At 37.4% G+C, this 27,936-nt stretch overlaps 1 protein-coding gene across 1 annotated transcript; it reads right to left on the bottom strand.

The window, feature by feature from the left end:
- Positions 1-18: 18 nt before the first annotated feature.
- Positions 19-27,746, bottom strand: LOC129899582 (dihydrolipoyllysine-residue acetyltransferase component 1 of pyruvate dehydrogenase complex, mitochondrial). The gene is made up of 23 exons (XM_055974592.1): positions 27,483-27,746; positions 25,427-25,477; positions 23,915-23,963; positions 23,805-23,838; positions 21,687-21,736; positions 21,540-21,584; positions 21,322-21,395; positions 21,009-21,078; positions 19,209-19,400; positions 19,065-19,109; positions 18,881-18,954; positions 18,371-18,440; positions 17,528-17,929; positions 4,998-5,058; positions 4,859-4,903; positions 4,691-4,774; positions 2,462-2,538; positions 2,329-2,391; positions 1,974-2,044; positions 1,830-1,890; positions 1,069-1,129; positions 816-896; positions 19-404 (listed from the first exon to the last, which is right to left on the bottom strand). The coding sequence occupies exons 1-23, from the start codon at positions 27,596-27,598 to the stop codon at positions 346-348; spliced, it is 1,935 nt and encodes a 644-aa protein (XP_055830567.1). The 5' UTR covers positions 27,599-27,746; the 3' UTR covers positions 19-345.
- Positions 27,747-27,936: the final 190 nt, after the last annotated feature.

The following is a 27,936-nucleotide window of genomic DNA, read 5'->3' as shown; positions in this document are numbered from 1 at the left end:
GAAAACATTATATCCAACAAGAGGGGGAAAAATCAGTAGCTCTTTATTTGGTAAAGAATATTGAGGCACCCTTCTTATTGTACAACTTTATAAATTACAGGTAAAGCAGATGGACTAATATGTCAAAAGTCAGGTGAGAGTATCTCAGAAGTAATGGTAGTATCAGTGGGATTGGAACTAGTCCAATTTTATGGACTTCAATCATTCTCATCCTCAAGAACAAAAATGGCACCATTATACAAGCTTCAGATCTGAAAAAGGTAAACTATTATCTGAAAAGAACTATGCCGCCTGCACACCTGTAGGAAATTTTGTTCCCAGACTTGAACGTAAGCTTTTCCTGTATTACAGTAGAAGCTTCTTGATGTCACCAAAGTTAGATGACAATGCCGAAACGAACGCACCTGCAAGATTGATTGATATTTGCTTTCACCCATCAGCACCCAACCGTAATTCAGGTCCTTACGTAAAAGTAGCAAGATACGAAAGGAGGAGGGGGGGGGGGACTCCACTTGGATGGCAACTGAACCACTCCTTGCTTTCACCCTTCACCACCAAGGATAATTAGAGGCAAAAGAACCCAAATTCTCAGCCGCATACCAAAAAGCAATAGTAAGGATAATTAAATCTAGCATAACTCATGTCCTAACTGTACAACTGTGACATTTTTGACAGTATTACAATCAGCCTAAGAATTGAAACTTTTGGTGATGATTTTACGAGATTAAGTGCAAACATGTGAACTAGTAGCATAAAAGACAATCTCTACTTCTGTAAACTACACAAGTTTTAAAAGATCAGAAGTCTGAACTTACCTCCAACCTTCCCATCAAAGACACGATGATCAGCTGATAATGTCAAACTCATTTTGTTAACTACAGCTGGTTTCTCAATTCCTGAAAAGAAGTAAGCAAAATTCAACTAGTTAAAGCAACTACTATGTCCCTCCATTTTAAAAAAGAAAAACTACTATACGTCTCAATCCTAAACTAGTTGGTGTTGGCAATATTTCAACAAATTGCATAAGCCAAAAAATTATGCAAGGAGAATTTTCAGTCAGAACTATACCATCAGCACCAACCACCGGTTCTACAACTTTATTGCCCCTACCAACAGCAATTATACCAGCCTGAAGAAAGAGATCACAATGTTATGAATTTCAAGCTAGAGATTTATGAGCAGTGACAGGAATGACCTGTTCTGGAGACCTATTAGGTTATATAACTCACCGGTGACAGTTCAGTTATAAATTTTAATGCATCAACTGTAGGAGTTCAATAGTTAAGGAGAGGCCCACAAAAAAACCTAATCTATTCAATCAAAGGAAAGTAATAGCAGATATCTATCATGCATGGGTGCTAGTGAGTGCGTATCTAGGATTTCGAGATGATGGGTGCACTATTAAGGTGGATCTAAGATATAAATTTGATCGGTTCGACATTAGGTTCTTATCACTGAAAATCGTTAAAATTTTAAAATTATAGATCCAAAATTAATTCTTATCTATTCAAATATATATATATATATATATATATATATATAAAAGCTATCAATAACCACTTAGAGAGGTGTAACCTAATTTTAGAAAGAAAAATAAAACAAGATAGATATGAGATTTCAAATTTCTAACCTCACTTAGAGAGGTGCACCCAATTTTCATCGCATTATATGATACTCAGGTTCACACATCTATATTTCAATATTTTAAAAAAAATATAACACTATTATATATGATCTCGGAAGGGGAGCATGGGTTCACGTGGACCCGGTGACCGCCCTGCATACGCCCCTGGGTGCTACCGGATGAGAGGGAAGAAAAGTATAATGACCTGAGGGGGGTTGATAATTGCACAAAACCGATCCACTGGAAACATGCCCAAGTTTGAAATGCTGCATAAAAAACACAGAAGATATAATTCCTGCCCAACAGAGCTTCTCTATACAATACCTAGAATCTAAAGTCGATTATTCACCTGAAAGTGCCACCTTGGAATTCATTAGGTTTAAGCTTTCCAGCTCGTGCCTTTCCAGCAAGCTCCTTGATCTTTCATGCACAAGTAGATGATGTTTGAAGGTAAGAAACCACAATAAGATGAGATATTAGACTCCTTAAATAAAGACGGTAATATGCAGTTTATACATATTGCAGAAAATATTTCTTGTGCTAGCTTCTACGAACAAAATTGCAGTTCCCTTCAAAGCATCAAAATTCTATAGTTTATACGTAGAACAGAATTTCAATATCCCCACTTAAAAAGAAAATAGTGTGTCTAGCCTTATCGTCAGAGATATTGAAAAAATAAACAGTTCAACCTATATCCTTTTTACCTCCGCAGATATTGAGGATATGGATTTTTGATCAGCATTCCTGATAATTGGGGTCATCAAGCCCTGAAACCAAGAGAATGGGATGAGAACAAGATTGGTACAAGATCCAACAAAACAGTAGTATGCCACATACCTTTTCAGTGGCAACCGCAACGGATATATCAACAGAATCACAAAGCACCACCTCACCTTTTCCATCATCCCAGTAAGCTGTAATGGATTTAAAGAGTAAGCTTTTCAGGTAACAAACATTTCAGGGGAGAAGCGTCTTTTACTAGGCTAGTCATCCGGAAGTAAACTAAAAGTTTATATAGTGAAATTCAATGAAGAATAAGCATAGATCAGGAATGAATTGATCTTAGTTACCGGAAAACCATATTTGAAGGATATAGCCATCAATTAAATACAATGAACTCTCCAGCCTTTTCAACTATTCTTGCTTGTGGGAGTGGGTTATAACTTATAAGGGTATTGTGAGAAGAGAAATGCTACAAGTTTCCGAAGAACACTTCAGCAAAACTTTCATACTCTCAATTTCTGGTCTAGATTGTATCATGATGTCCAGGAGACAAATAGGGGAAAAGGTCATCTTACAATTTGACAGTATCATAGGACAAACACCAACAAATGAACGTTGCTATCAATAGTTATTATGAATGCCGGGAGAAGAACCAAAACTACGATAGGTTTCATGGAAATAATGGTCTCCATTAAAAGTTTGTCTGAATGAAGAGTTGGACCATAAAAAGAATCAACTCTTTCCACAATAAGTTGCAGTATATACAGAAGCGAAGAGGATATATAATTCTTTGGCCAGTTTGACTAATAGTTTGTGATTTTACAACATAAAGGTCAACGGATAGATGCTTTTAGAGTTATGGGAAGAAGAGAAAGAAGAAGTGTACACATATAAAGGCCTGTTAATGTTTAAATGCATTTTTTAAAAATTTAACTGGATAACAACTGTAGTTCGTAACCAGACAAGTTTCCTATTCCGTCCGGAAAAAGGTTCCGCAAAATGAGTATTTTTTCGGTGAAGAAAAGTTAGACAGTTAAGAGGCTTCCTTCCAGACCAACAGAGATGGTACATGATATTGATAGGGATGAAGCCTAATGGGGTTATAAGTGTCTCATTGAGTGCTTCTTAGTAACAGAGGTTGTAGGAGACCCACTAGACCTCTGGAAATATGAGAGCTAGTATGCTTCATTTATATAAATGGAAATACATAATTTTATAGATTCATTTCTTCAAATTCAATGTTCAACTCTGAACTTACCGAATATGAAAAAATTTAATACACTGAGCATTTGAGACACTACAACAACATACCCGGTGTAATCCCACAAATTATGGTCTGGGGAGGGTAGAGTATACGCAACCGTACCCCTACCTTAGTAGAGAAGTTGTTTCAGACCCTCGGCTCAATAAAAAACAAGAAATAGTAATGGAAGTACAAGAATCAATACATAGTGACAAAAAAAGTAGATGGTAAAAGAATGGTTCCACAACAAAATAATACGACAGTCGAAGGACAAAAAACTACACGAGTAAACTACTACTACTAGTATGGACGAACAATGACTACTAACCTTCTATCCTAATACATGTCCTCCACAACCTCCTACCTAATGTCATGCCCTCGATAAGCTGAAGTTGCAGAATGTTTTGTCTAATCACCTCTTCCCAATACTTTTTCGGTTTACCTCTACCTCTCCTCATACCCACTATATCCAACCTCTCACACCTTCTCACTAGGACATTTGCATTTCTCCTCTTCATATGCCCAAAATATCTTAAGTCTCTCTTCCCCTCATCTAGTCCACCACGGAGCTCACTACCACCTTGTCCCGAATACCCTCCTTCCTAATCTAATCACCCCTAGAATGCCCAAACCATGAGCATTTAAGAGAAACGGAGAAAATGACAAGTCAATTATCATCAAAGAGATATTTTTATGTTCACGACAATATATCTATATATAAACTCTTAATATTTACCTAAAACAGAACACGATAAATATACGTTTGTAAAGGACTATAGGATATCTAAGTGCATGTTACAACAAACACCAATCACATTAACTGGAAAAGCTATCTTTTGTCCCTCCTACATCTCCTTTCACAGATCATATGATCTTTTCCTGATGTAAGAACTAAATGAAACTGACTGGGAAATATCAAAATTGAGAAAAAAGATTATGGTCATTCCTCTAACAAAGCTAGAAAGCCTGCTTCCACATACTGAACATAGTCACAATTAGGCTTCATAGCTAACTATGCTTCGCTTCATCCTACATTTTAGTTGTTAATATGAAATAAGTTAAGAACTTCAATTAGCAATGAAAATACTAATAAATCTCACCATTTGCTTCTGGTACATTTCTTAATGTTGTTGCAACCACTTTGATGACAATGTCATTCACGGAGACTTTAACATCATACTTTTCTGCACAGAATAAAGATGTGCCAGATAATTATTAAGGAATATCAGCACAAGCAACAATACAAATTAAACACCTTAATTCTATACCTTTAAGCTCCTTTCTGAAGGAGAGAAGGGAGTCCAATATAACATCTGTTAGAAATGACCATTAATTTGAAAAAGTTCCACATATTAGATATAAGTAAATTACTTCTCATAGCACAAAGAAATTGAGAATTCACAGAACCTGTGGACAAGTACAAGTGCGGAGTAGATTGCTTAGATTCCAATAACCTTGCTGCTATCACCTGCAAAATGTAAGGATTGAGAGACACAGCAAATCAAGTATGAGATGTCATCAGTGAAGGTCTCCTATATGCATAAAAAAATACAGGAAATGGGAGTGAAGAATACATTGATGGCACCTAAACTTAGTAAAAAATAAGAACAATGTAGAGCATAAGCCAAGTCGAAAGTGGATCACATAATAAAGCAAAAACCACGATGAATACACTGCATAAGAAGCACTTCACCAGAAAAGAGGAAAACAAAAAAGACAAGCTAATACCCTACCTGGAGTTCCTTATTTGAGCAGCTGATATCCTACTTGGGGTCCTTATTCGAACAGCTGATTTATTCGCATATTTTTAATTTTAGGCTGTAAGATGTTGAATTTTAAAGGTGAAAATAATTATTCATATTTCAACTTCTCCTTGGGTGATTTACAAACTGCCTTCTAAGTTGAAATTTCACAGATCAACTTGTTAGTCTTTGTTCAATGCTCATTCAACAAAGGAAAACTGTCTAGAGATGCAAAGAATGATACTTAAGAACACCGAAATTTTAACTTGGTTATTACTGTCACCTTAATAATTTTAGGTCGCTACAAAGTTTTTAAAAGAAAGGTGTAACACATGTTTATTTGGTAAACAAAACAAAATTTCTTTATCGAAACAAAATAAAAATTTCCCCAGAAAAAAAAAAACAAACTCACTTCCATATTAACAGACAAACTTACAAGTATTATCAGTTAGACTCTCAAATTCCTTTAATAATTTATTTTTCTCTTTAAATTTTCACCTTTTCATCTATAGTTGTATGTCCAAAATTTATTTTCAAAGTGTAAAATACTGTTTACTTTTTTTTTCTTTCTAAACCTATAGATTTGTTATTAAGTCTAAAGCAGATCGCTTTCTCTCTCTAAAACATCTATCTAGCAAAAGCTCTCAAGGAAGGGCATTTTAGTCATAATTTCGGAAATGGGGTGGGAACCACCTCCCGACGTCGAAAAATTTCCTTCGAAAGATAAGATCGAAGATCTCGTCGATACGAACGCAATGCAAGTTACCACAGCTCCTCAAATCAGCAAAACACTGAAGCAATCAATGTTACTGTCACCAAAGAGGAGCTGCGAATTTTCCAAAGAATCACATCTCTTCAAAAACGTGGACTGATTCGAGTAAAAGGAATTGGAGGAGCTGAATCCTCATCACAAGGACTAATTACAGTCCAAAAATCAAAGGATTTCAACGCCTCAATCGCCCGCACTGAAGAGATTTCTGGAAGAAGCAGAGCAGAGTCGCCACCGACGCGCCTCCATATTCGAAGTGGCTACGGCGAGATTCGAGCCATCATACCTACTGGGGTTTGCTCACAAGATCATGGCGCAGCTGTGGGAACAATCTTCGCCGGAGAAATCATCGACGGCGACGAAAATTCGAACAAAATTTATGCCAAAATGTTCCTCAGGTTGATGCGCTTCTCCTAAGCTCAGAGCGCCACTTCGAATCACTCCATTGGATTCGAATATCCCTTGGACCTCTGACAACAGCTTGAGCCAAGAACTTGCAGGTTCAGCAGTTCAATTTTCAAAAAAATTTAATGTGCAGGACCAAGTACAGCAACAATTGCATGGAATACAAGTGTGTGATCACTATGATCATGCTCCAGCTCAAATTCAAGAAATTCAAGGTGCGGATAAGCAATGTAACAGTAAGTCATCAACGGAAATTCAAGGTAAGTATTCTCAGCTCACCAAGCCCCCTCAATCTGAACAATTCCATCATGTTAACAATAATGTTGATGCTCAATTACCTGTGAATGCACTAGAACAAAATTTTGGTAGTGTAACTCTTACTATGCAGCAAATGGCTTATGGTTCTACTGAAAAAACTGGGAATTCTACTGTTCCATTGAATAATATGCTGGTCTGTGGTCACAAGGAGATTAACGAAATCAGCTCGTCTAATTTTTCCTTTGGTATGACAACTACTGGTACCTTGTTAGACATTCAAACTAATGGAAAGAACCAAGGATCTTTGGTCAATGAATTAGAATTTGGACAATCTCATAAACAATTGAACAAAACCAACTATAGTAGTGTGCCTGCAATGAATCACATATCAACTCAGCAGCAGGGTGATAACTTAGAGAATCAACACCACCACAGAGATGATGTAAATACAAAGCAGCCACAGCTACAAAGAGAAGGAACAACTGCAGGTAAGTCTACTCCCTCTAACTTGATACTTTCTACTGATGATATGCTGAAATCCAGTGGAGCTCATTTGCAACTTCATGCAAATGAATTCCCTGGTACTGCTGTAAACAATTCCATGCAGGGCCCCACCTATAACAACATCAAGTCTACTAGCAACCCTGAAATTATACCCAAAGTGTTTAACAATGTTAATCCTCAGCTTAGCAACCAGCACCACAATCAACAGCCTACCAACATCCACAATAGCTTTCCTAAGGTGTCTAGAAACTTTGACATTCATGTTCAAAATAATCATCCTAAGGTGTCCAGCAACCTAGACAAAACTGGTCCTAGCCATTATGGAACCAAATCAGTCAATACTCAAAATCAACCAAATAACACTAACCAAAACCCTCAGAAAAACAACTTTCCCAACATGAAGGACCTGATCCCTCAACCTGCTCCCTAAACTGTTATTCAGACTTTTGCTGCCAAACTTAGAACTAACCAAGCAAAGAATGAGGCCCCTTTTGAGCTGGCCTCCCCTGAGTACACTATCAAACAGGGTCTGCCTGCTGTGATCTTTAAAAGAGAAGATTTTATGATCAAACTAGCTGCAAGATGCAAGTACACTTTGGTTGGCAAATTTAGCAACACCATGCCAAAAATAGAGTTAATAAGAAGAAGTTTCATTCTTCAAACTCAGCTTTCAGGAGGTGTTAAAATAGCACATTTCAATGCTAGACATGTCTACATTGATTTGGACAATGAGTTGGACTATACCACTGTTTGGACTAAACAGAGAATGACTATAGAGGGCCAACTCATGAGGATACAGACATGGACACCTACTTTTAAACCTGAAGAAGAAACTCCAATTGTGCCTATTTGGGTAGCTTTACCTGAACTACCTTGGCATTGCTATAACAAGGAGTTCATAACTGCCCTCTTAGCCTCTGTAGGGAAGGTGCTTTATCTTGATACTGCTTCCATTCAAAAAACAAGAGGAAGCATAGCTAAGGTGAGATTACAAATGAACCTCACTAAAGAAAGACCTCCCCATGTATGGATGGGATATGATGAAGAGGATAAATCACTAGGGAGGTGGCAAGCAATCCTATATGAAAATGTACCTGAATATTGCATGTATTGCAAACATCAGGGTCACTTGATACATGCTTGTAATGTTCAAAGGAGGGATGAAGAACAGAAAAAAAGAAAAGAAGTGGAAGCTGCAAAAAAGAACAAAAACAAGGAGGGCATGATAAACAAGGATCAGGATGAGACACAAACTAATGGACCTGCAACTGATGATCATGCTCAGCCACAAAGTACTGCTGATAATACAAAGGAAGAGCTGTGGCAAATTCAGAGGAAGAAACATTCCAAGGGACAAAGCAAGCCCCAACAAAACAATGTGGTTAGCTCTATTATACCACAGAATAACAGAAAAAATGATCAACTTCAACAAAAAAACACAGGGGCAGGTAAGCACTTCAATCTCATTTCTACTTCTAATAATTATGTTGATCTTGTTACACAAGATCAAACCACTAACCAAGCTGCAGGAGAACCAATCAACCAAAGGAACTCAATACTGAAGAGTTCATCAACACTGCAGGAAAACACCAAATTTCAAAGACAAGGTATTGATATAGTCCTCCCAAAGACCCATTCCCCCCATATTGAATGCACAGGTACTGCTTTAACAGGTACTAATCAAGGGAGCAATGTAGCAAGGAATTCAGGTATTGACTTATTACTCCCAATACCCCTGAAAGCCCCACATTATAATTCTACTGTTGCTGATTCAGTAGTTGATGGAGGTATGGCTGGAGGAATACAGGAGAACCTTACTAATCTGCAGTATGGGGAATCCAAAAGGGCTGGGGTATTGCCTCATGCTTTGCATGAGAACATCACTGACCCTAGGAGTGACCTTAGAACTCCTGCTACCACTGAACACAAGGCTCAGAAAGACACAGCAACTCCAGAATCTATACAAAGAAATGTCCTTACAGATGACTCTACCATGCAAACCATCAAAGGTTCCATGGCCAAGGATTTGGGATCCATTGCAAGATCTAGTGGCAAAGGCTCTACTGCTAAACAGAATAAGTTGAGCAAGAAAAGGAGAGAGGCCATCAAAAAGAAAATTGAAGAAAAGAATTATGCTGAGGAATGCCAAACTCCTAAAACTCTTGACAGTGTGGCACTGCAGCAAAATGAGCAGGGATGCCAACAATTGGTACTTCATGATGATCAGGTGGGCATGGATATCCCTCCCCTCCAAGCTCATTGCATTTTCACAACTCCCAGGCATTCAACAGACAACATTCCAGAGACAATTACAGAATACCCTCAACTCAATTGTACCCTCAACACCAACATACAGGCTCATCCAGATATTGATGAGTATGCTGTGTGTGATTCAGAAAAGGAAGGGGATATGTAAGTGAGCATTTAATCAGAACCTCCAGTCCCTCCTCTGACAATAACCACACAACACCCCAGCAAACAGCAGATAAAACTTCACTCTCAGATGAGCTAAGAGATGAATACAGGGTCATTCACTCTGAGGATGAGGAAGATCTTGACCAATTTGATGAAACACAAATGGAAGAAGAGGATAACAGTGCCCAACAGTTGGAAGCCTTTAGATCCACCATGGCAGCAGTAATTCAGAATGAGATTCAGCAGGTTGCTGAGAAGAATGGTCTATCCCCTAGAGGCCAACAAGAAAAGAAGAGGAGTAAGCCAAATACCACCAGCAGCACTGATAATGATGCTGTCAAAAGCATCATCAACACAAGGTCCAAATCCCAAAAACTTTGATGATTAGTACACTTTGTTGGAATGCAAGGAGTATTGATACTCAGGGGCCTTGGACAGAATACAAAAACTCAAAGACTACCACAACCTCTCTATGTTGGCAATCCTTGAACCATTTTCCAACAGATCCCAAATTAACTTCTACAAAATCCATCTCAAAATGGACCATGCTACTTATAATCCCAATAGTAAGATATGGCTTTTCTGGAACCAAGATGTAACCTGCAGCATTCTTGATCAAGATGAGCAACAAATTACTTGTGAGCTCAAACACTCTGACAATTCTAATACCTATATTTCCACCTTTGTGTATGCTAAATGCAAAGATTACATGAGGAGGAGTTTATGGGAGAAGATGCTTCAGCTTGCAGACATTGATAAACCTTGGTGCATAATAGGGGATTTCAATGTAATTACTGATACTGAGGAAAAGCTGGGGGGAAACCTTATAATATGAATAAAAGTTTTGAATTCATAAGTGTTATTGAGGCCTGTGGTCTCACTGACTTGGGTTTTTCTGGTCAGAAATTCACTTGGTGTAACAATAGAGATTATGAGGCAAGGATTTGGAAGAGACTAGATAGAGCAATGGTGAATGACAAGTGGTTGGAGGTTATGCCTGTAACCACTACCACTCACCTGGCTTCCACAGGCTCTGACCACTGTCCTCTTCTTTTGGAGTGTTTTAACAGACAAGTCAAAACCATCAAGTACTTCAAGTTCCTGCAATGCTGGGTGGACAATGATACTTTCTTAGAAACTGTGAAGACTTGTTGGGAGAGACCTATTGAAGGGAACCCTATGAGAAGATTCCATCAGAAACTGGAAAGAGTCTCAAACACTCTTAGCAAATGGTCTAGACAGCAGTATGGGGACATTTTTACCACATTGAAAGACTTTGAAGAGAAGGTCAGGAATGCTGAAGAGGCCATCATCAATGACAACTCTGAATCAAATAGAACCAATCTCAATCTCATCAATGCACAGTATATTAGATATCTGAAGATTGAACAATCCATCCTTAAACAAAAAACACAACTACAGTGGTTTAAGGATGGGGATGCCAACTCCAGCTACTTTCATGCTATTATAAGGGGAAGAAGAAGGAGGTTGTTTATTCATAGAATCACTGATGAGCAGGAGAATAGTATTCAAGGGGATGAAGATATAGGCAAGGCTGCATGTGACCATTTTGCAAAGATTTTCACTGGAGACAACAAAAATATCAATGAGGAAGTCATCAATTGCATTCCCAGGAGTGTCACTGAGCAACAAAACCATCTGTTGAGTGCCCTACCAACTAAGGAGGAACTCAAGATGGTTGTTTTCTCTATGAGTGATACTTCAGCTGCAGGCCCTGATGGAATGAGTGGAAAATTTTTCCACTCTTGCTGGGACATTATCCGTGATGATCTGCTCAACCTCATCCATTATTATTTTAATGGACATACCCTTCCCAAATACATCACCCATGCTTGTTTGGTCTTACTCCCAAAAGTGGATCATCCTAATAAATTCTCTGAATTCAGACCTATATCCCTCAGTAATTTCACAAGAAAAATCATTTCCAAGCTCCTGTGTCTAAGACTTGCCCCTATTCTTCCCTCTTTCATCTTTGAAAATCAGACTGGGTTTGTAAAAGGGAGAAGCATCTCTGAAAACATAATGCTTGCTCAGGAAATTATCCACAACATCAAAAAACCCAATCTTGGGGATAATGTGGTTATAAAGCTTGATATGGCCAAAGCATATGACAGGGTCTCATGGTCCTTCATCTGTCTAGTCATGAGAAAGATGGGTTTTTGTGAGATATTTATTGATATGGTATGGAGAACCATGTCAAACAACTGGTACTCAGTAATCATAAATGGCACTAGACATGGTTTCTTCCATTCCACAAGAGGGCTCAAGCAGGGAGATCCCCTCTCCCCAGCCCTCTTTATTTTGGGTGCTGAAGTGCTATCTACAATGCTTAATAATCTCCATCACCATTACTTGTACACTGGCTTTCAAATGGAAAAGAAGGGGCCTCAAATCAATCACCTGAGCTTTGCAGATGACATAATCATCTTTACTTCTACTTCCAACTTTTCCCTGAAGCTCATTATGAATACTTTGAAGATCTATGAAGACACCTCTGGACAGCTCATTAATAAGAGCCAATTCCTCATCCCTATCAACACTTCTCCTGCAACCATTGACAGGATCAAGTCAATTACTGGCTACAGGTATACTAATGGACCCATTACATACTTGAGATGCCCTCTATATATTGGAAGTAGAAGGATTATATACTTCACAGGTATGGTTGCAAAAGTAACTGCTAAGATCAGAGGTTGGCAGACAAGGATGCTAAGCTATGGAGGAAGAGCTACCTTGATCAAGTCAGTATTACAATCTATCCCAATTCATTTACTGTCTGCAGTTACCCCCACCAACACTACTCTTAAGCAGATCAAATGTCTAATTGCTGATTTTTTCTGGGGATGGGAGAAGGAGAGAAAGAAGTACCATTGGGCATCTTGGGAAATACTTAGTTACCCCTATGAAGAAGGGGGTATTGGAGTGAAAAATCTGAGAGATGTGTGTTTATCCTTGTAATATAAACAGTGGTGGATCTTCAGATCAAAAAAGACTTTATGGGGAGAGTTTCTGAAGGCTAAGTATTGCCAAAGGGCCAACCCAGTCATCAAGAAATGGGCCAATGGCCAATCTCTCATGTGGAAACATATGATGGCAAACAAAGCTGATATTGAACCTCATATTCAATGGTTAATCAACTCAGGTACCTGCAGCTTTTGGTGGGATGATTGGCTGGGAGTAGGGCCCCTAGCTAGTCACAATACTTACCTACCTAGACTCAACAATAGCACAGTCTCTGAGTACCTTAATAATGGAGTGTGGAATGCTCAGAAAATCAGACAACATGCCCCTCCACAGCTGGTTCATCAGATCCTTGATACTGACATAAACTACCAACCTCACGTAGCTGATCAAGCCTGCTGGAAACTGACCACTCATGGTAATTTTACTTGTAAATCTGCTTGGGAACATGTTAGAAAGAAAAAAGCTAGGACCTTGATTGATTGCTGTACTTGGCACACTAACATCCCCTTCAAAGTGTCCTTTCTACTCTGGAGAGCTCTCAGACAGAAACTTCCCACCAATGACAGACTTGTCCAATTTGGAGTAGAACCAGCAAAATGCTCTTGTTGTCAAAGCCCTGGTTTGGATAATGCTGATCACATATTTGCCTCTGGAAATTTTGCCAAGCACATTTGGCAACAATTCTCCAGATCTTGGGGAATCCTTCAGGACACCAGCCTCCTGAGAAGCATCTTGATGAAGTGGTGGACATCCAAATACAATAATGATGTTCATAAGCTCATGTTGCAGGCCACTCCTATTCTTGTTTGTTGGCATATATGGAAGAATAGATGTGCAAGTAAATATGGAGGAAAGAAATCTAGTGTTACTAGAGTTAAGTTCTCCATTGTAAAGGATCTATATATGCTTATAAGCACTTCTTATCCCTATATTAAGTGGCCAAAGGAATGGAAGGAACTGATTATTATGGTAGAGAACTGTCACCATGACATGAGAGTGATCAAAGTTAAATGTCTCAGACCCCCACCTTCCATAGTGAAGTTGAATACTGATGGGAGTGCATTAGATAACCCTGGGAAAATAGGTGCAGGGGGAATATTAAGAGACCACAATGGTAACTTAATATATGCCTTTGCAACTCCTTTAGGACATGGCTCCAACAATCTAGCAGAAGTGCAGGCAGCAGCTATTGGCATCATTTGGTGTCTCCAACATGGCTATAGTAGAGTGATATTAGAGGTTGATTCAGAGTTATTGACCAAGTGGCTGAACCAAGGCATCAAACCTCCATGGAGCATACACAAATACATAGCAGAACTCCAGAAGTTGGTCCAGTTTTTAGACTTCTTCCATTGCAGACATGTATTCAGAGAAGCAAACTTTCCTGCAGATACATTATCCAAATGCAGCCATATGCTTGAACACACACAACACTTCTACAACCTTCAGCAACTACCTCAAGAAACTAAAGGCTACATCAAGTTGGACAAGCTAGGGATGGCAAGTTTTAGAAGAAGAAAACTAAAGAGGATCAAACAACCTCCTTGACTGGCTCCTCTTATATTGAGAGTGTGATTTTAATTTCTATATGGATAATGTAGTTTACTCTTTTTTAGTTATTTCTTATTGTAAGGGGAGAGTCTCCCTCGTTTATTGCTTCCATAGACTAACCAACTCATCATTAAAGGTAAGGACTAGAGTAGCTGTTTCTTCTTTGTTTTGCTGTGCAGCTACAGGGATGACCTGCAACAAGGGAGCCAACATGGAATTGTCTTCTTGGTTGATTCTTGGTGTAGCTACTCTAAAGTGTTGTAGCACTTGGTTATGGTGTTGCAACACTCTTCCAGTACCTGCAGAATTCAAGAAGATGCTCCACATTCAAATTCAAGATCCTCCACATTCAACACCCTACAACACATTGCAGACCGGCACCTTCCAGCAACTGAAAAGGATCATACACTTTCACTGCAGCCTCTAGCAGGTATACTGCAACTAGTAGATACTCTTTCCTTGGTTTCTTTTGGTGCAGGTACATTGCAGGACTACAGCATCTCTAGGAGCTCCTCTACTGCAAACATGTTCCCACAGAAGCAAGTTCAACCACCGACAACAACATCATTACATGCTGCATCACACTTGACCTTCAATCTTTCACCACAACTTCATTACATGCTGCAAATTTGGGTTCAAACTGCAACACTTGAACCAACAGTTGGATATTCAAACACCAACTTCGACCCTTGTGTTGGAGTTGCAGCAGCTGATCTTGGAGCTCTTCCAATGTGCAGCAACAAATCCCTACAGACCTGCAACATCTCAACAACAACAAAACCTGCAGCAGCTACACTACAGCAGCAGCAGTCACCAGGAGCAACACACAACAACAGCAACATTCAACAACAACAGCACTCACCAACATACAACATGCAACACTGCAGAGTTGGAAAACATATCTGCAACACTGCAAGACTCCAATGGGAAACACCCCCTTACTTCTTAATAGTTTGGGACATTAGTCGAGCGACCTTGAAAAAGTTAGTTGACTTAAGTTCCATCAAAGATGGATACTTTCTATACATCCAGAGCTGCAGCAACATATACATTCTATGCATGATGCACTCTCAATTCATGGACAAACTCGGTATGACAAGCCTAAGAAGGACAAAGATGAAAAGAACGATCTCGATCCATGGAAATTAGAAGTTTCGTATACTTGTTCTTCTTCATTTTAGCTATGTATAAAACGCAGCTTATTTGAATAGGACTAGTGTAGGTTTCTTTCTTGTACTCACATGGAAGGGGAGAGTCTCCCTCATTTATGTTTTTTCTTAGTCGCATTGTATCGAGAGGAGTCCTCTCATAGGTTTTATCGCTTTTCTAGTATTTAGGAAGCACTCTGTTGTATCGGGGATGAGTTAGCCGACCTTAGTAGGTTAGCCGACTTATGAACCAACTTAAGAACGGAGGTAAGGTTTATGTCCCCCTCCTTGTATTTTTCTGTGTTCATGTATAATAAAGCTTGGGGGTGCTGCTCAACCCCTGGCCGCGCACGAGAGGTGGGAGCCTCGTGTATGGTCTGTTCCCTTAAAAAAAACAGTCTAAAGCATGATATTTAGGAATTGTCACCATATTTCAACTAAGATAGATAGAACAAGTATTGTGAAGGTCTGGTTGTCAATTTTGCAAAGTAAATGGTTGAAAATAAATTTTCTGTTTTCTAAATCATCCAATCCAAAATTCCAAAGAGAATTGGCTTAAATAACAAGGTGATTATTAATCTTAAAAGAATAGTTCATACAGGGGGTTGGTATTTTTTTCAATAAAATGAATAGTTCTGGTAATCAACTAGTCTTTTATAGAAGGTCGATCAAAGACCTCTTATCGAAGAGTAAGAATTGCGTAAACGCAAGAAAAAGGAAAAACAATAAGAGAGGAAAAAAAGAATCAAAAGTATTAGAATCTTACAATTCAATGCTTTATTATTGCTTCGCAAAAACACCAGTCAGGAAGTCACAAGATCCCATTTAGTACAACTTTCTGGCATGTTTTTCCAACAACTTCTCTGGTGACTGTTCATATATCCTTATTTTCAGAATAAAACAAAAAAAACTCAAGTTGGTTTTCCCGGCTAAGTTGGTTATGTTAGTGCATTATGTTAGAGTTAGAATGTTGTAAGTGTTAAGTTTTTTAGTTAGATACATTTTTTTGGATGAAGTAAAGCATCCATTGCTAGCATCTAAGTTGCGCGGACTTTTCATATTTGTTGCCACACCCGTGTCGACACGAGACGGGTGCGGATGCGGGTGCAGGATACGTGTGGGATTTGGTCAACCCACATCGGATACTTTGACCAAGAGTCCATGGACAAACTACATCAAATACATCAGAAGGGTGTGTGGGATGCGGTCAATACTTTGACCAAGATACTTTTCCTCTTGGTCAATATTCGTAGCTTCATGTTTCAAGCCAAACAAGGAGATGCTAAATATTCAAGCGGTTGTATTCCGACTTATGGTAGACAGTAACAATGGTCCGTAAGGAGAGTTGGTTGAAGGTCTTGAATGACTTTCTCTATCTTTTCTGAGGGGAAGAATATCTTTATCTTTATAACTATATTTTTATAATATTGAATATTTTAGCCGAATCCCCGCACCCGTATCCATACTCGGATTTGTATCCCCGAATCTTAAAATTTAGATTATGCCGAATCCGACTCTCGGATTCGCATCCGTCTCGGACACCCGCACCCGAGTGCGAGCAACTTAGGCTAGCATCAAGAAGAAGCAAAAAAGATCGAACAATGATATTGCAATTGAGCTCTCAAAAAAAGTAGGAAGTTCCTTAAAACAGGGGTGGCTATTCTAAAACCAGGGAAATAATAAACTGCAACAAGTTATCAAGGGTATCTATAGGGGTTACACTGAACCAACTAAGTAAATATGAAAGGCATCTAGCCTAGATACTGTCTTCAATTGGGCAAGTATAATGTGTATGGTGGAGAAGATTAGAATGACCCCCTACAAAGGATGACACACCCTCAAATACAATGTGTATAGTGTTTGAATCTATAAGTAGGTGTGCCTTGTACTAATCAAATTATCAAATTATTCATAAATCCCTTTTCTTCTGTTATGTTCTCACCCGCATTTTAAACTTTAAGAAAGAGACTCGTATTACATAGATAAATGAAACTGATTCTCATGTCCAAGAAATAAGATCTTCCTTCATTTTTTTCAATATGTTAGCAAATATGATAGTATATAACATAAAATACCTATACAACACAATTAAAGCTCTATCATTTAATAAGTACAATAAGGTAAAAGGATTAAATAACTGCTGGTGGCAGGTCGTAGTACCTTGCGAATTTGACTATTGGGTAAATCTTCATAAGCATCCTTTTGTTGTCCATCAGATTTTAACCCAACTGACTTTGTTGGAGTAGCTTGTTGGTTGACTTGAGGAGGAGATGGAGTTGCCTTCCTAACTGATGAACTGTTGGTTGATCCCTTTCCAGACTTCAATGCAGCAAGAACATCTCCCTTTAACAGGGTACCACGAGGACCAGATGCTGGAATTGATGATGCATCTAAACCATGTTTTGAAATTAACAACTTAGCAGCTGGACTGGTTCTATTGAAACCTGTTGTCTGAGTTCTAACTTCAGCTGTGACATCATGACGGACCGACTTTTCTTCCTTAACCACATTGTTGCCGCTGCTCGATGTCCTCACAGCTTCAATATCATTTTCATCCTCAACCTTGCAAAAAAGAAGTATTTAGGAGTCGTTTGGTGTGAGGTATAAGGTATAACAATTCTAGGAACAAAATGCAGGACTATTTTATCCTGCGTTTAGTTGGAGGTATTAGGCAGTCCTAGGATTATTTATCCCACCATTTATACCTTAGTGATGGGATAAGTTATCCCTCATACATGGTGGAATAACTTATCCCAAGATAACCTATCCCGGGATAATTAATCCTGGGATAACTTTTTTCCAACCAAACGACTCCTAAGAGTTATAATCTGCAGCAGATTAACTATACCAGATCAAATATTTTTTTTTTTTAAAAAAAAAAACTAAGTCAAGTCCCTACCCTAAATCTGAATATACTGATTTGCATCTTTTAACAGTTAAGACAACAGAAAGTTCTAAACTTCTCTCAGTAGGTGAAAAAGGAGAGGACCATTAGCAACTTACTGTGATTGCAATAGGCTGCCCAACAGCCACATCTTTTGAACCTTCAGGTGCCAGTATTTTGGCCAAGAATCTGCAATCACACCAGATAAAAATATTTTTTTGTGGGCACAGAAAATGAACACATGAAATTGTAAAACCAACACTGAATCAGAGGGAAAGAGTTTCACAATCTACAAGAGCAAACAGGATACAGATGGAATGGAATGTCTTCTACTTTAAAGACCCAGAAACATGATAACACCATAATGAAAACAACCTCACATACTCCCAGAAGTAAACAGCAGCAGATGTAACTAAGAAGGCCATCATCATTATATAAAGTCAATATGAAGAGGCTAGGAAGGATTCTTCCTTCTATATTTGACGCTGCTTTTCTGGATAAGTAAAAAGTCCTAAGAAATAATTACCTCATAGAAAGTACAGTAAAAATAGTAATAGATATATATCTCTAACAGTCACTTATTTTCTTGCAATTAAACATCTTATTTAAAATGTGATAGGAAAGTTTACCCTTCTTCGAGACTTTCATGCTCAAGAGTTGCTTTGTCAGTTTCTATCTCACAGAGAACATCACCAACCTCTATCTGTGTCAAAAGAAAAATAAGATAATAGTTACACATGCTGTTTAGTCATCACTGCCCAGTGTCTGGGGTATTTGTGAAAATTCACTAGTCTCTTATAATGCAGCACCAACCTTGTCACCTTCCTTTTTCCTCCATTTAAAAATATTGCCTTGGTTCTATAGGTAAGAGTTCAAACAAAGATTTCATCAGCATTGACAGGTAAAGGAAACAAGTATAGCATGGAAATTAAAAAGTACATTATTAACTTTCCATACCATGGTTGGGGACAAAGCAGGCATATCAAGGACCAAATGAGGAGGAAGTTCAGATGAGCTGATATTCGCAGGACTCGCTTCTGGAGCCCTGTCTCCCCTTGCTGCATCTGTCTGAGAAGATACTTGATTTTTAACCTCTAATGCACCACCAATGGTAGCAGGGACTTTTTGTATGTCATCTGCTTCTTCCACCTACTCAATTAGCGAAAAACATTTACAATAATAGATGCCCATGGCAGTCTACACAACCTGCTTAAGCTAAGCATGTAGGAAATGAGAAGGCTCTGAGACATCCAACGTAGTGGCAGAAAAACATTGCAAGAATTTAATCTAAAGGTGACAGTCATCCTGATTTTGACAGGGAACACAGTTTAGTTCATATTAAGGTAGAGAAATTAGTTCATAGTAGCGAAATAAGCTGCTCATTGAGGAACCAAAAGACAAGAACTTGCTAGTAGACTTAAAGCATTCAATACTACATCCTCATGTCTAATTAGCCATGAGATAGTATTGCCTTTGCGGGTATATTTAAGTAAAAAGTAAAAAAAAAAACTGGAATTAGGTAGTATATAAAGAATCCTTGCAAACCAGGATCCATTTCGCTTAAAAGGCTGTCTTGTTTCCACTTGAGTTTACCACCTCAAGCATTCAATGAGTACTCTTATTAACTTCCGTTTGAGCTTAGAATACTTGCCTGCATTTTTATCTTTGCTACTTTCGTTCGATCTCAACCATGTCAGGAAATTCTTTTCAGATCTTCTACAGTAAGATTCACTAGACAAAAAGCTCTTAGTTGGTTAACTCTTTCAGGACGTAGAAACATTGTAACAAAGAATACCAATTTGCTCCTGGATAGAATCGGTCTGCTAATAAAAATATGTGTGTCCAAAATTCAGAAAGTATGCATCTCTTTCTACACTGTACATTAGCAGCTGATCTTTGGAACATGTTCTATTTTATTTTAGGACTCAGTTGGGTCATTTCACTCACAATTAAAAAAAAAGCATATGAAATTTGGTGCTTAAGGAGAGTTGGCAAAGCCATCAAGAAGATCTATTGATGATCCCTGCGAGTATCTTTTAGTGTGTTTGGACAGAAAGGAACTGAAATGTTTTGATGGAATTTCAACTCCAAAACACTCCCTAAAAGCAAGCTTAACTTGTTTTGCTTAAGCAATTGAACCCCTGTAAATGGCTCTGACCAATTTTTGGTCTTTGTTAGCTCCCTAATCCTATCATAGTCTCTTCTCATGTATTGGAGCTAACCAGATACTACAATTTCCAGGAGTGAATGTATTTAGTCTTCAATCTTTCAAATTTACACCAATTTCAACCTGATTTGATCTATGGGTTTGTTGTTGTTGTGGGTGTCAGTCTTCCAACTGTCAGGTCTCTGATAGGCAAATCGATATTGAATTGGGACCCACAAAAGAATTTGTTTACCAAAGAAGCCTGTGCCTCTTTTTTGTTAGAATAAGACTAGTTTAAAAGAGGGAGGAGTTGACAACTTTTCAGAGAGAATACCCACTTCCAAAAATGAGAATTTTTAAGTTTCCTACTGTTTATGTGAACAAAAAGAAAAATAGAAACTTAAAAAAAAAATAGAAATTCTTGTGACGTAACACAGACTTCTTTTTCCATTTTGCAGCAAAGAACTCCAGAGAAGAAGAGAAAGAAAAAGAGAAAAATGCAGTATTATCACTTCAATTATATTTTGTGGTGCTTTACTGAAAGGAGATAATCACAAAATAGAAAATGAAGAGGAAAAGTGGCAGGAGAACTATCTGAGAACACTTCTTACCGTAATTGCTATAGTCTGTCCCACTGGTACATCTTTTGTTCCTTCAGGGACCAATATCTTTGCAAGGAAACTGCAAATGATATCCCCAAACAACAAAACCAATTACATTAAAGAAGTGCATCCGTTAACAGGATGATTAGAGTGAGTACTTCAGGCATTTTTGAACAGCAAGAAAATCAGGAAGAAAACTAATCACATACAAAATATCTAAAGAAAAGCACTAGCATCAGAAAAGAACATTATTTACCTTGTGAAAAGAAAATCCTCTCTTATAAGTTTAAACAAATACAGTACAATTGGAATATAGGCTTACCCTTCTTCAAGACTTTCAAACTCAAGTGTTGCTTTATCAGTCTCAATCAAACATAGTATGTCCCCCGGTTCAATCTGTTAGGAAATTAGAATTCAACCGAGTGTAATAACACAGAAATGTCAGTTGTTGAGCCTTAATACTTAAGCAGGCATTATCTCTGTCTAAAAGAGAAGATATTGTACTACTTTAACTTTCGGTAGCCATGAAAAGCAACTGACCTTGTCCCCCTCTTTCTTTATCCACTTTGCTATATTACCTTGAGTCTGCAGTGAGACGAGCATGTAAGTTAAGAATTTCCACAATAATAGGGAAATGACAAGCAGAAAACTTCATCATTCATATAAATAATGCTGATAAGATATTACCATTGTAGGGGACAAAGCTGGCATTCCCACCTCTGTATATGAAGGAGCCTCTGCAATAGTAGGAAATAAGTATTATAACATTTAACAAAGAAAGACCTCATTTCTGCCAGATAAAATCTCATATTATCAGTAGATTCTCACACAGTTCAAGATAAAAGTTGTATAACGTGTCTGAAGGTCACCAAATATCTTTCCACTGTCTTTCTAAAATAGAAAATAAATTCACTTAAGGGGAAAGAAATATACAGCTTAATGGGACAAGACGTTCTCTCCAAGAGATGTACATCTTGGAGAGCATGTCGTGCCTAACACCTTAGAAGCTAAAAGGACTATCCCATCGCATATATAAGTCAGAGATGTAACTGTTTTTCAATGTTCTTGCATTATGTTACAACCAAATGCACCATTAGCCAGATTTTCAATCTTAAGGCTCTAAACATTCTTACACCTGCCAGGGCCACTGAACTAGATGAAGAGGAATTGAGTTAATATCATGTGATCCAATGGCCAACATAACATATACTAAACTGATAAGAGGAGGCCAAAATCTTATATTTGGAGAACACAAGATACACATATAGTAATCTAACATTTGCTGAATAAGAAACACCTCAGATTTAGCATGCACCAGCTAGGACAAAAATTACCTTGTCAGGCTTCTTTATAATTAGCTGTAGCAGGTGAGGTGATCAAAAGTGTTGAACCACATAACACATACATGTATAAATTTAGAAGAGACTTACGTCTTCCCAAAAGAATCAAGGTAATGGAACAGCCACTGGAATACTTGAAGTACAAGATAACACTTACAAGTAAATACATTCTAAACCAAAAGTCTCCAAAACATCAGATTTAAGCATCAGGTCGGAGGATGTGAACTAGCAGTCCATCTCTTTATCATTCAAACAACAACTACGTCTCAGTCCCAAACAAGTCGGGGTCGGCTATATGAATCCTCACTTCTCCATTTAAGCTCAACTTAAATCATCATCATACCAAATAAAAATGAAAGTGAAAAATAAATTAAATATATACAACTAATACTCCCTCTGTTTCAGTTTAACTATCTTAATTTGACTACGCACGAAGTTTAAGAAAATAAGGTAAACTTTTGAATCTTGTGGTCTTAAACTAAAGGTGTGAACAATGTTCAAAATGCCCTTTGAATCTTTTTTTTGAGTAAAGGTAACTTTGTATTCACAAAAAACTCATCAACAAAAAATGATAAAGAACATTCTACAGTCCACACATGGTATGTGCACTTTCCTCAGTGAGGACTACTCAACAAAACACTTTAGTAGTTACCTATGAAGTCAACTATGTCTACTGTATCCCCTACCATATCCTGTTTACACCAAAAATAAAGTAAACTAAGGCATTGGATTCTAATCTGCTGGTTGTTGGTCCCTTTGCCCTTTGAACCTTCTGGTAATAAGCATGACATGTAAAATATCGGATTAAAGGAGTTACCATATATAGAAAGAGGCATTCTTTTTGTACAAACTAAAAAGGAAAGTACACTTATTTTGAAATGGAGAGAGTAGTAATAATAATAATAATAATTTTAAAAGTTCTCTAACAAGCTAAAACCTATGTCCAACTAGTAAATATAACCTATATGAAATCATTTTTTTCCATTGTGCGCTATCTTTAGCTAAGTTTGCACTGACTCCATCTTTTTATATTTCAATTTATTTTCTTTAAAAAAAACATGGGAGCTTCAAGAAACACATCCCCATTATGTAATAAAATGATGACATGTGAAGGGGCTATTAGTTATAGAAAACAGTATAAATGAGGAGCTCAAGTCAAGATATAAGCACTTGATCAAAGCAACGGTCTCCTACAAACAATGATACTGGCATGACCAAAAGGAGTGGACTTATCTCCATGTTTCATGCAATTTCAATTAGATGTTAGAAGTTGAAAGAATTTCTTAAGTTGTATTCCACTTTTCTTTTTATATGCTCTTATCAGATGAACCCCTTACTAATTTTTCATTCCGTGTTGCACTTGAAAGTCAAGATATGGCAGTGAAAGTTACTGAAAGCAATCTATGAATATCTGGAAACATAATAGTATTGAGTGGGAGCAACATCATTTGTATAATGTGCTTACCAGCTGAGGAGAAGTGCCGAACACCACTTTGCAGCTGCAACATTTCCACCATTGAATCAGGGAAACATAAAGTAATGAAATTTATTTGACAGACGTGTGTTGCAACTAACCTTAGATGGTATGACATGTACTCCACTGAGCAGGCGGAAATTTAAAGGCCTGAAAAAACCTCATAGTCAGTGAACAGCATATAGTTCAAGAAAAAACAATTATGGAGCAGATTAAACTACCTTCAGCTGATTAATAATTAATAATTGCATTTAGTTCAATGTAAATATGACACTGATGCAACTTAATCTCCAAAGAAGTAATATCATCTCCCATGCAAAGATTCTAGCCTATCCTTGTTTGTCATTAACTCGATTTTCTGCTAAACCAGAATGATCGATTGTAATATGCAAGACGAAAGACTAACTAAGCAACTATGCTGCTATTAGTATTGGCACCCTAAACTAAAAACTACAGCTAAAAGTCAAAATTTAGATGGTTATTATGATCAAAGTATCAATCTCTCAAGAATTTTATTCACTGAGCATATGACATGATAAATCCAATAGTGGCCATAGTAAAATAGAAGATTTTTTTTTTGAGAATAGTAAAATAGAAGAATTTAATTGAGGAGTCTCTAAAATTTTATCACATCCATTTCAGCCATAAATGTATGAAGATACGCATCATCTTATTCACTGCATATATCCCAGTCAGATAGCAATAGGTTGGTGAGACAGAGAGAGAGAGACCCAAACTGTCTGCAATCATGCATGTGAATGCTGAAGACTTATGGCCATGAGTCATAATTTGGGAGAGGGATCTTTCTGGACATAATTGATAACAGAGTGATAGACAGGTGTACTAGATAAATCAGTTTCTTCATCACATATCTAAAAGAAGTTAATGTAGTCAGATCTTAGGAATCTTTAGGTGAAGCTTTTGTTATTGCTCATTCCTTTTTCCATCTCCTTGTAACTTTGCATCATCTCGACGTCCTTTCATTTTAACTCTAAGGAATATAAGTCCCTAAATAACCTTCCTTTTCTCAACAAGATCTTAAACCATATCAAGGAGTGTATCGATAAAGTTTCTCTTTGAGAACAAGGAAGTATCATCCCGTTTGACCTTAATCTGTAAAAGAGTTGGATTCATCTCCAGCATCTATAATTTGTGCAAAACAAAAACGTCAATGTGGAACTCATGCCACCACAGACATGATAGGGAGGAAAAAACATTAGTCATTATGCCAGGCCCTTCTAAGGAAACATATCCATCATTGCACATCAGTCCTACTAGACCGCATGAAATCTGGAAAACTGGGTTGAGTTGGGATGGAGTTTCTATAGGACAAGAAAATGCTTAACTAGCTAAATGATTTATTACTGGTTCTGACATGGCATTAGATTCAAGAAACGCACTTAAACCATGGCAACATTTAAAAATGAAAAATTAGTTACTAGCTAATATACTTCTACCTATACGTTCATCTTAATACTAAACGAAAGTAGTCTGAGCAAAGGAAAAATTATATTAGTGAACTTTTCTTTAAGAAAAAATTATGTCAGTTACACTTTTTAAGTTGAGATGGCACATTTCAGTAAATAAACAACTAAAATGGACCACCATCAGACCTTAATGAAGAAGCATCCACGTCAGGAATTTGATTCAGCGCCCCAGGAACACTGCACTCAATAAATAATTAATGACAATTTGCAAATCTAATAAATGTATTTCATAAATATTAACAAGGGAACAATGAGCATCATTTTTTATAATGGTGATGCTCGGGCAAGTTTACTCGTATTTCGACTATTCCACCAGGTACCTGCTACCTCCCACTAGTATAGTACCAACTATCAGGTAACTTTGCCCACCAAGGCTTAGGCAGATGAGAAGAAATCAGCTACACGCATTTTGTCCCTGATCTCCACTATTTACCTCATTTTATTGACCACTAGACCACACTCTTAGGTGCGTGGAAATAATGAACATCAAAATACACATTATATTCTGCCAAAGTGCTTAAGAAAGAATGCATCTTCTCAGTCAGTTTGAACACACATTACAATAATTGGACCTTGAGGAATTAAGTGAAATGAGAGGTCTCTTGTGCAAATTTCTTATGCAAAATGACTGATAATAAGACAGAAATGATACAGTAATTACTCCAGTATTTTGCTGGCATACATCAATAAAAGTACCAGACTAAAAACGTTGGTGCATCACCCCACTTTTTCTTTAGTTAATAATGAAACTATTTAAACTACATTGAAGGGGTGCAATCCCAATGCTGCCTTTTTTAACCCAACAAAAAGAAAACCTAATTCCCCAATTGTTTACTCGCTGAACCAATATGGACCAAAAAAGTCCTTGGTATACATTCACCAAAAGGCTAATGAGGATAGAAAACAAAGAATAAACAGGAAGATCTTCCTTTTTTGTCACTAACTATAGTTGTCTTGTCCACCAAATTTATTCTCAGTTCAAAGTTTAGAGCATTCTGAAGCCTTTCGTTCTTGTTTTGTTTTAGCTTGCTTTTCTTGTTACTCCTTTTATTACTTCATCTTTATATCTTTTTTTCAATAAGAAGTACAAGCCTTCAATTACTTGCAATACTGCAACCAATGAGGCACACAGTTCCATTTCATTTCTCACAACGTATAACCAATCTTGCAATCCACTTTTCCATTTACGTGCAGTTATATTCATAATCAGACATATAAGCATGCCTTTTGAAATTCTCTGTATACCCTGAATTTGAATGAATATTACTTAAAATACTTTACGCACTCCCCTGAAAACATCACAATCATCTTCTTTCACGATAGAAATTCTCCACCATAATGAACCCCCAATCCACATCCTAAACATGAAGATAGGAACCTTTGGAACATTACTAGATGGAGGAAAATCAGTTTTTCCCTCAAACTGCTAGGTGTGATCTTAAAAAATGAGTCCTCTAACTAGAAGAAAATCTTCAAATTACTCAACAGAAAACATAGTAACTTATACAATAAATCTAACTAATATTTGAGGTTCCAAAGTCCAAACAGTTCAGAAGGTTCATTAAAATGGAGCAAAATAAATCATTTGATTAATGCGACAGCTATTTACACCAACATACTTATTTGCTTCTTCTAGCCTAAATTACCAAATATTATTCAATCTCAAATACCTATAGCTACAAAATCCAAACACGCACACATCTATATTTAATCATGAAGATAGGAACCTTTGGAACATTACTAGATGAAGAAAAATCAGTTTTCCCCTCAAAACTTTTAGGTGTGATCTTAAAAATTGGTCCTTTCACTAAAAGAAAATCTTCAAATTACTCAAAAGCAAACCGAGTAACTTATACCTTAAATCTAAATAAATTTGAGGTTCCAAACAGTTCAGAAAGGTTCATTAAAATGGATAAAAATAAATCATTTGAATAATGCGTCAGCTATTGCATGTGCAAGAGCTTCTTCTAGCCTAAATGAATACCTATAGCTACAAAATCCGAACGCGCGCACACATATATATTATCAATTCTCCTTGTTTTTTAGCTAATATCTACAATCCACGGGAACATTAAGCAATTTATAATTCTTATTACAACCAGTAGAATCGATTACAAAATTTTGAGTTATCAAATTGCGGCGCTTCAGAAAATGACAAAAAATGTAAAGAGAAAAAGCGTACTGATGGAGCGATCGGAGAGTGGAGGAGTTAGAAAGACCGGAGGTGAGAAGACGGCGAGGTCGGAGAAGAGAAGGAGCTCGGAAAATCACCGGATGACGAAGTCGGGAAAGCGCCATCGATCATTCACAGATCCACGCTTTGCCTTTCTTCAACTTCTATATGCTTATTATTATTCTGTCCCGCTATGAACTTTTTTTCTTTTTTCTTCGGCTTACTGTAAAAAGTAGTATATGTCAACCCAATAATTAGAGTAAATTGGCAAAAGTGGTCTCTTAATTTCCTTTTTTTCAATAGTTTCCGTCAAATTTAACAAATAAAGTTCGATAAATATTTGAAAAGAGCTAGAATATTTAACTTAAAAGATCAAAATTGTTCGATGCAATTTGTTTTCTAAATCTAGCCTTAAATATAAAGGACCTTTTTGTCATTTCGATCAATAACTACATAACACATG

This window comes from Solanum dulcamara, chromosome 1, assembly GCF_947179165.1.
Source record: "Solanum dulcamara chromosome 1, daSolDulc1.2, whole genome shotgun sequence".
Taxonomy (NCBI): domain Eukaryota; kingdom Viridiplantae; phylum Streptophyta; class Magnoliopsida; order Solanales; family Solanaceae; genus Solanum; species Solanum dulcamara.
Note: the sequence above shows the minus strand (reverse complement) of the source record. Positions and strands in the feature narration are given on the sequence as shown.

Bases quoted from the DNA above. Each gene is read 5' to 3' on its own strand.
- LOC129899582 (XM_055974592.1), bottom strand. From the start codon at position 27,598: ATGGCGCTTTCCCGACTTCGTCATCCGGTGATTTTCCGAGCTCCTTCT. The intron at 23,964-25,426 runs GTCTGATGGTGG...AGGTTTTTTCAG, and splicing joins GTGGATGCTTCTTCATTAAG to GCCTTTAAATTTCCGCCTGC. The intron at 4,775-4,858 runs GTATAGAATTAA...TATTCTGTGCAG, and splicing joins CTTCAGAAAGGAGCTTAAAG to AAAAGTATGATGTTAAAGTC.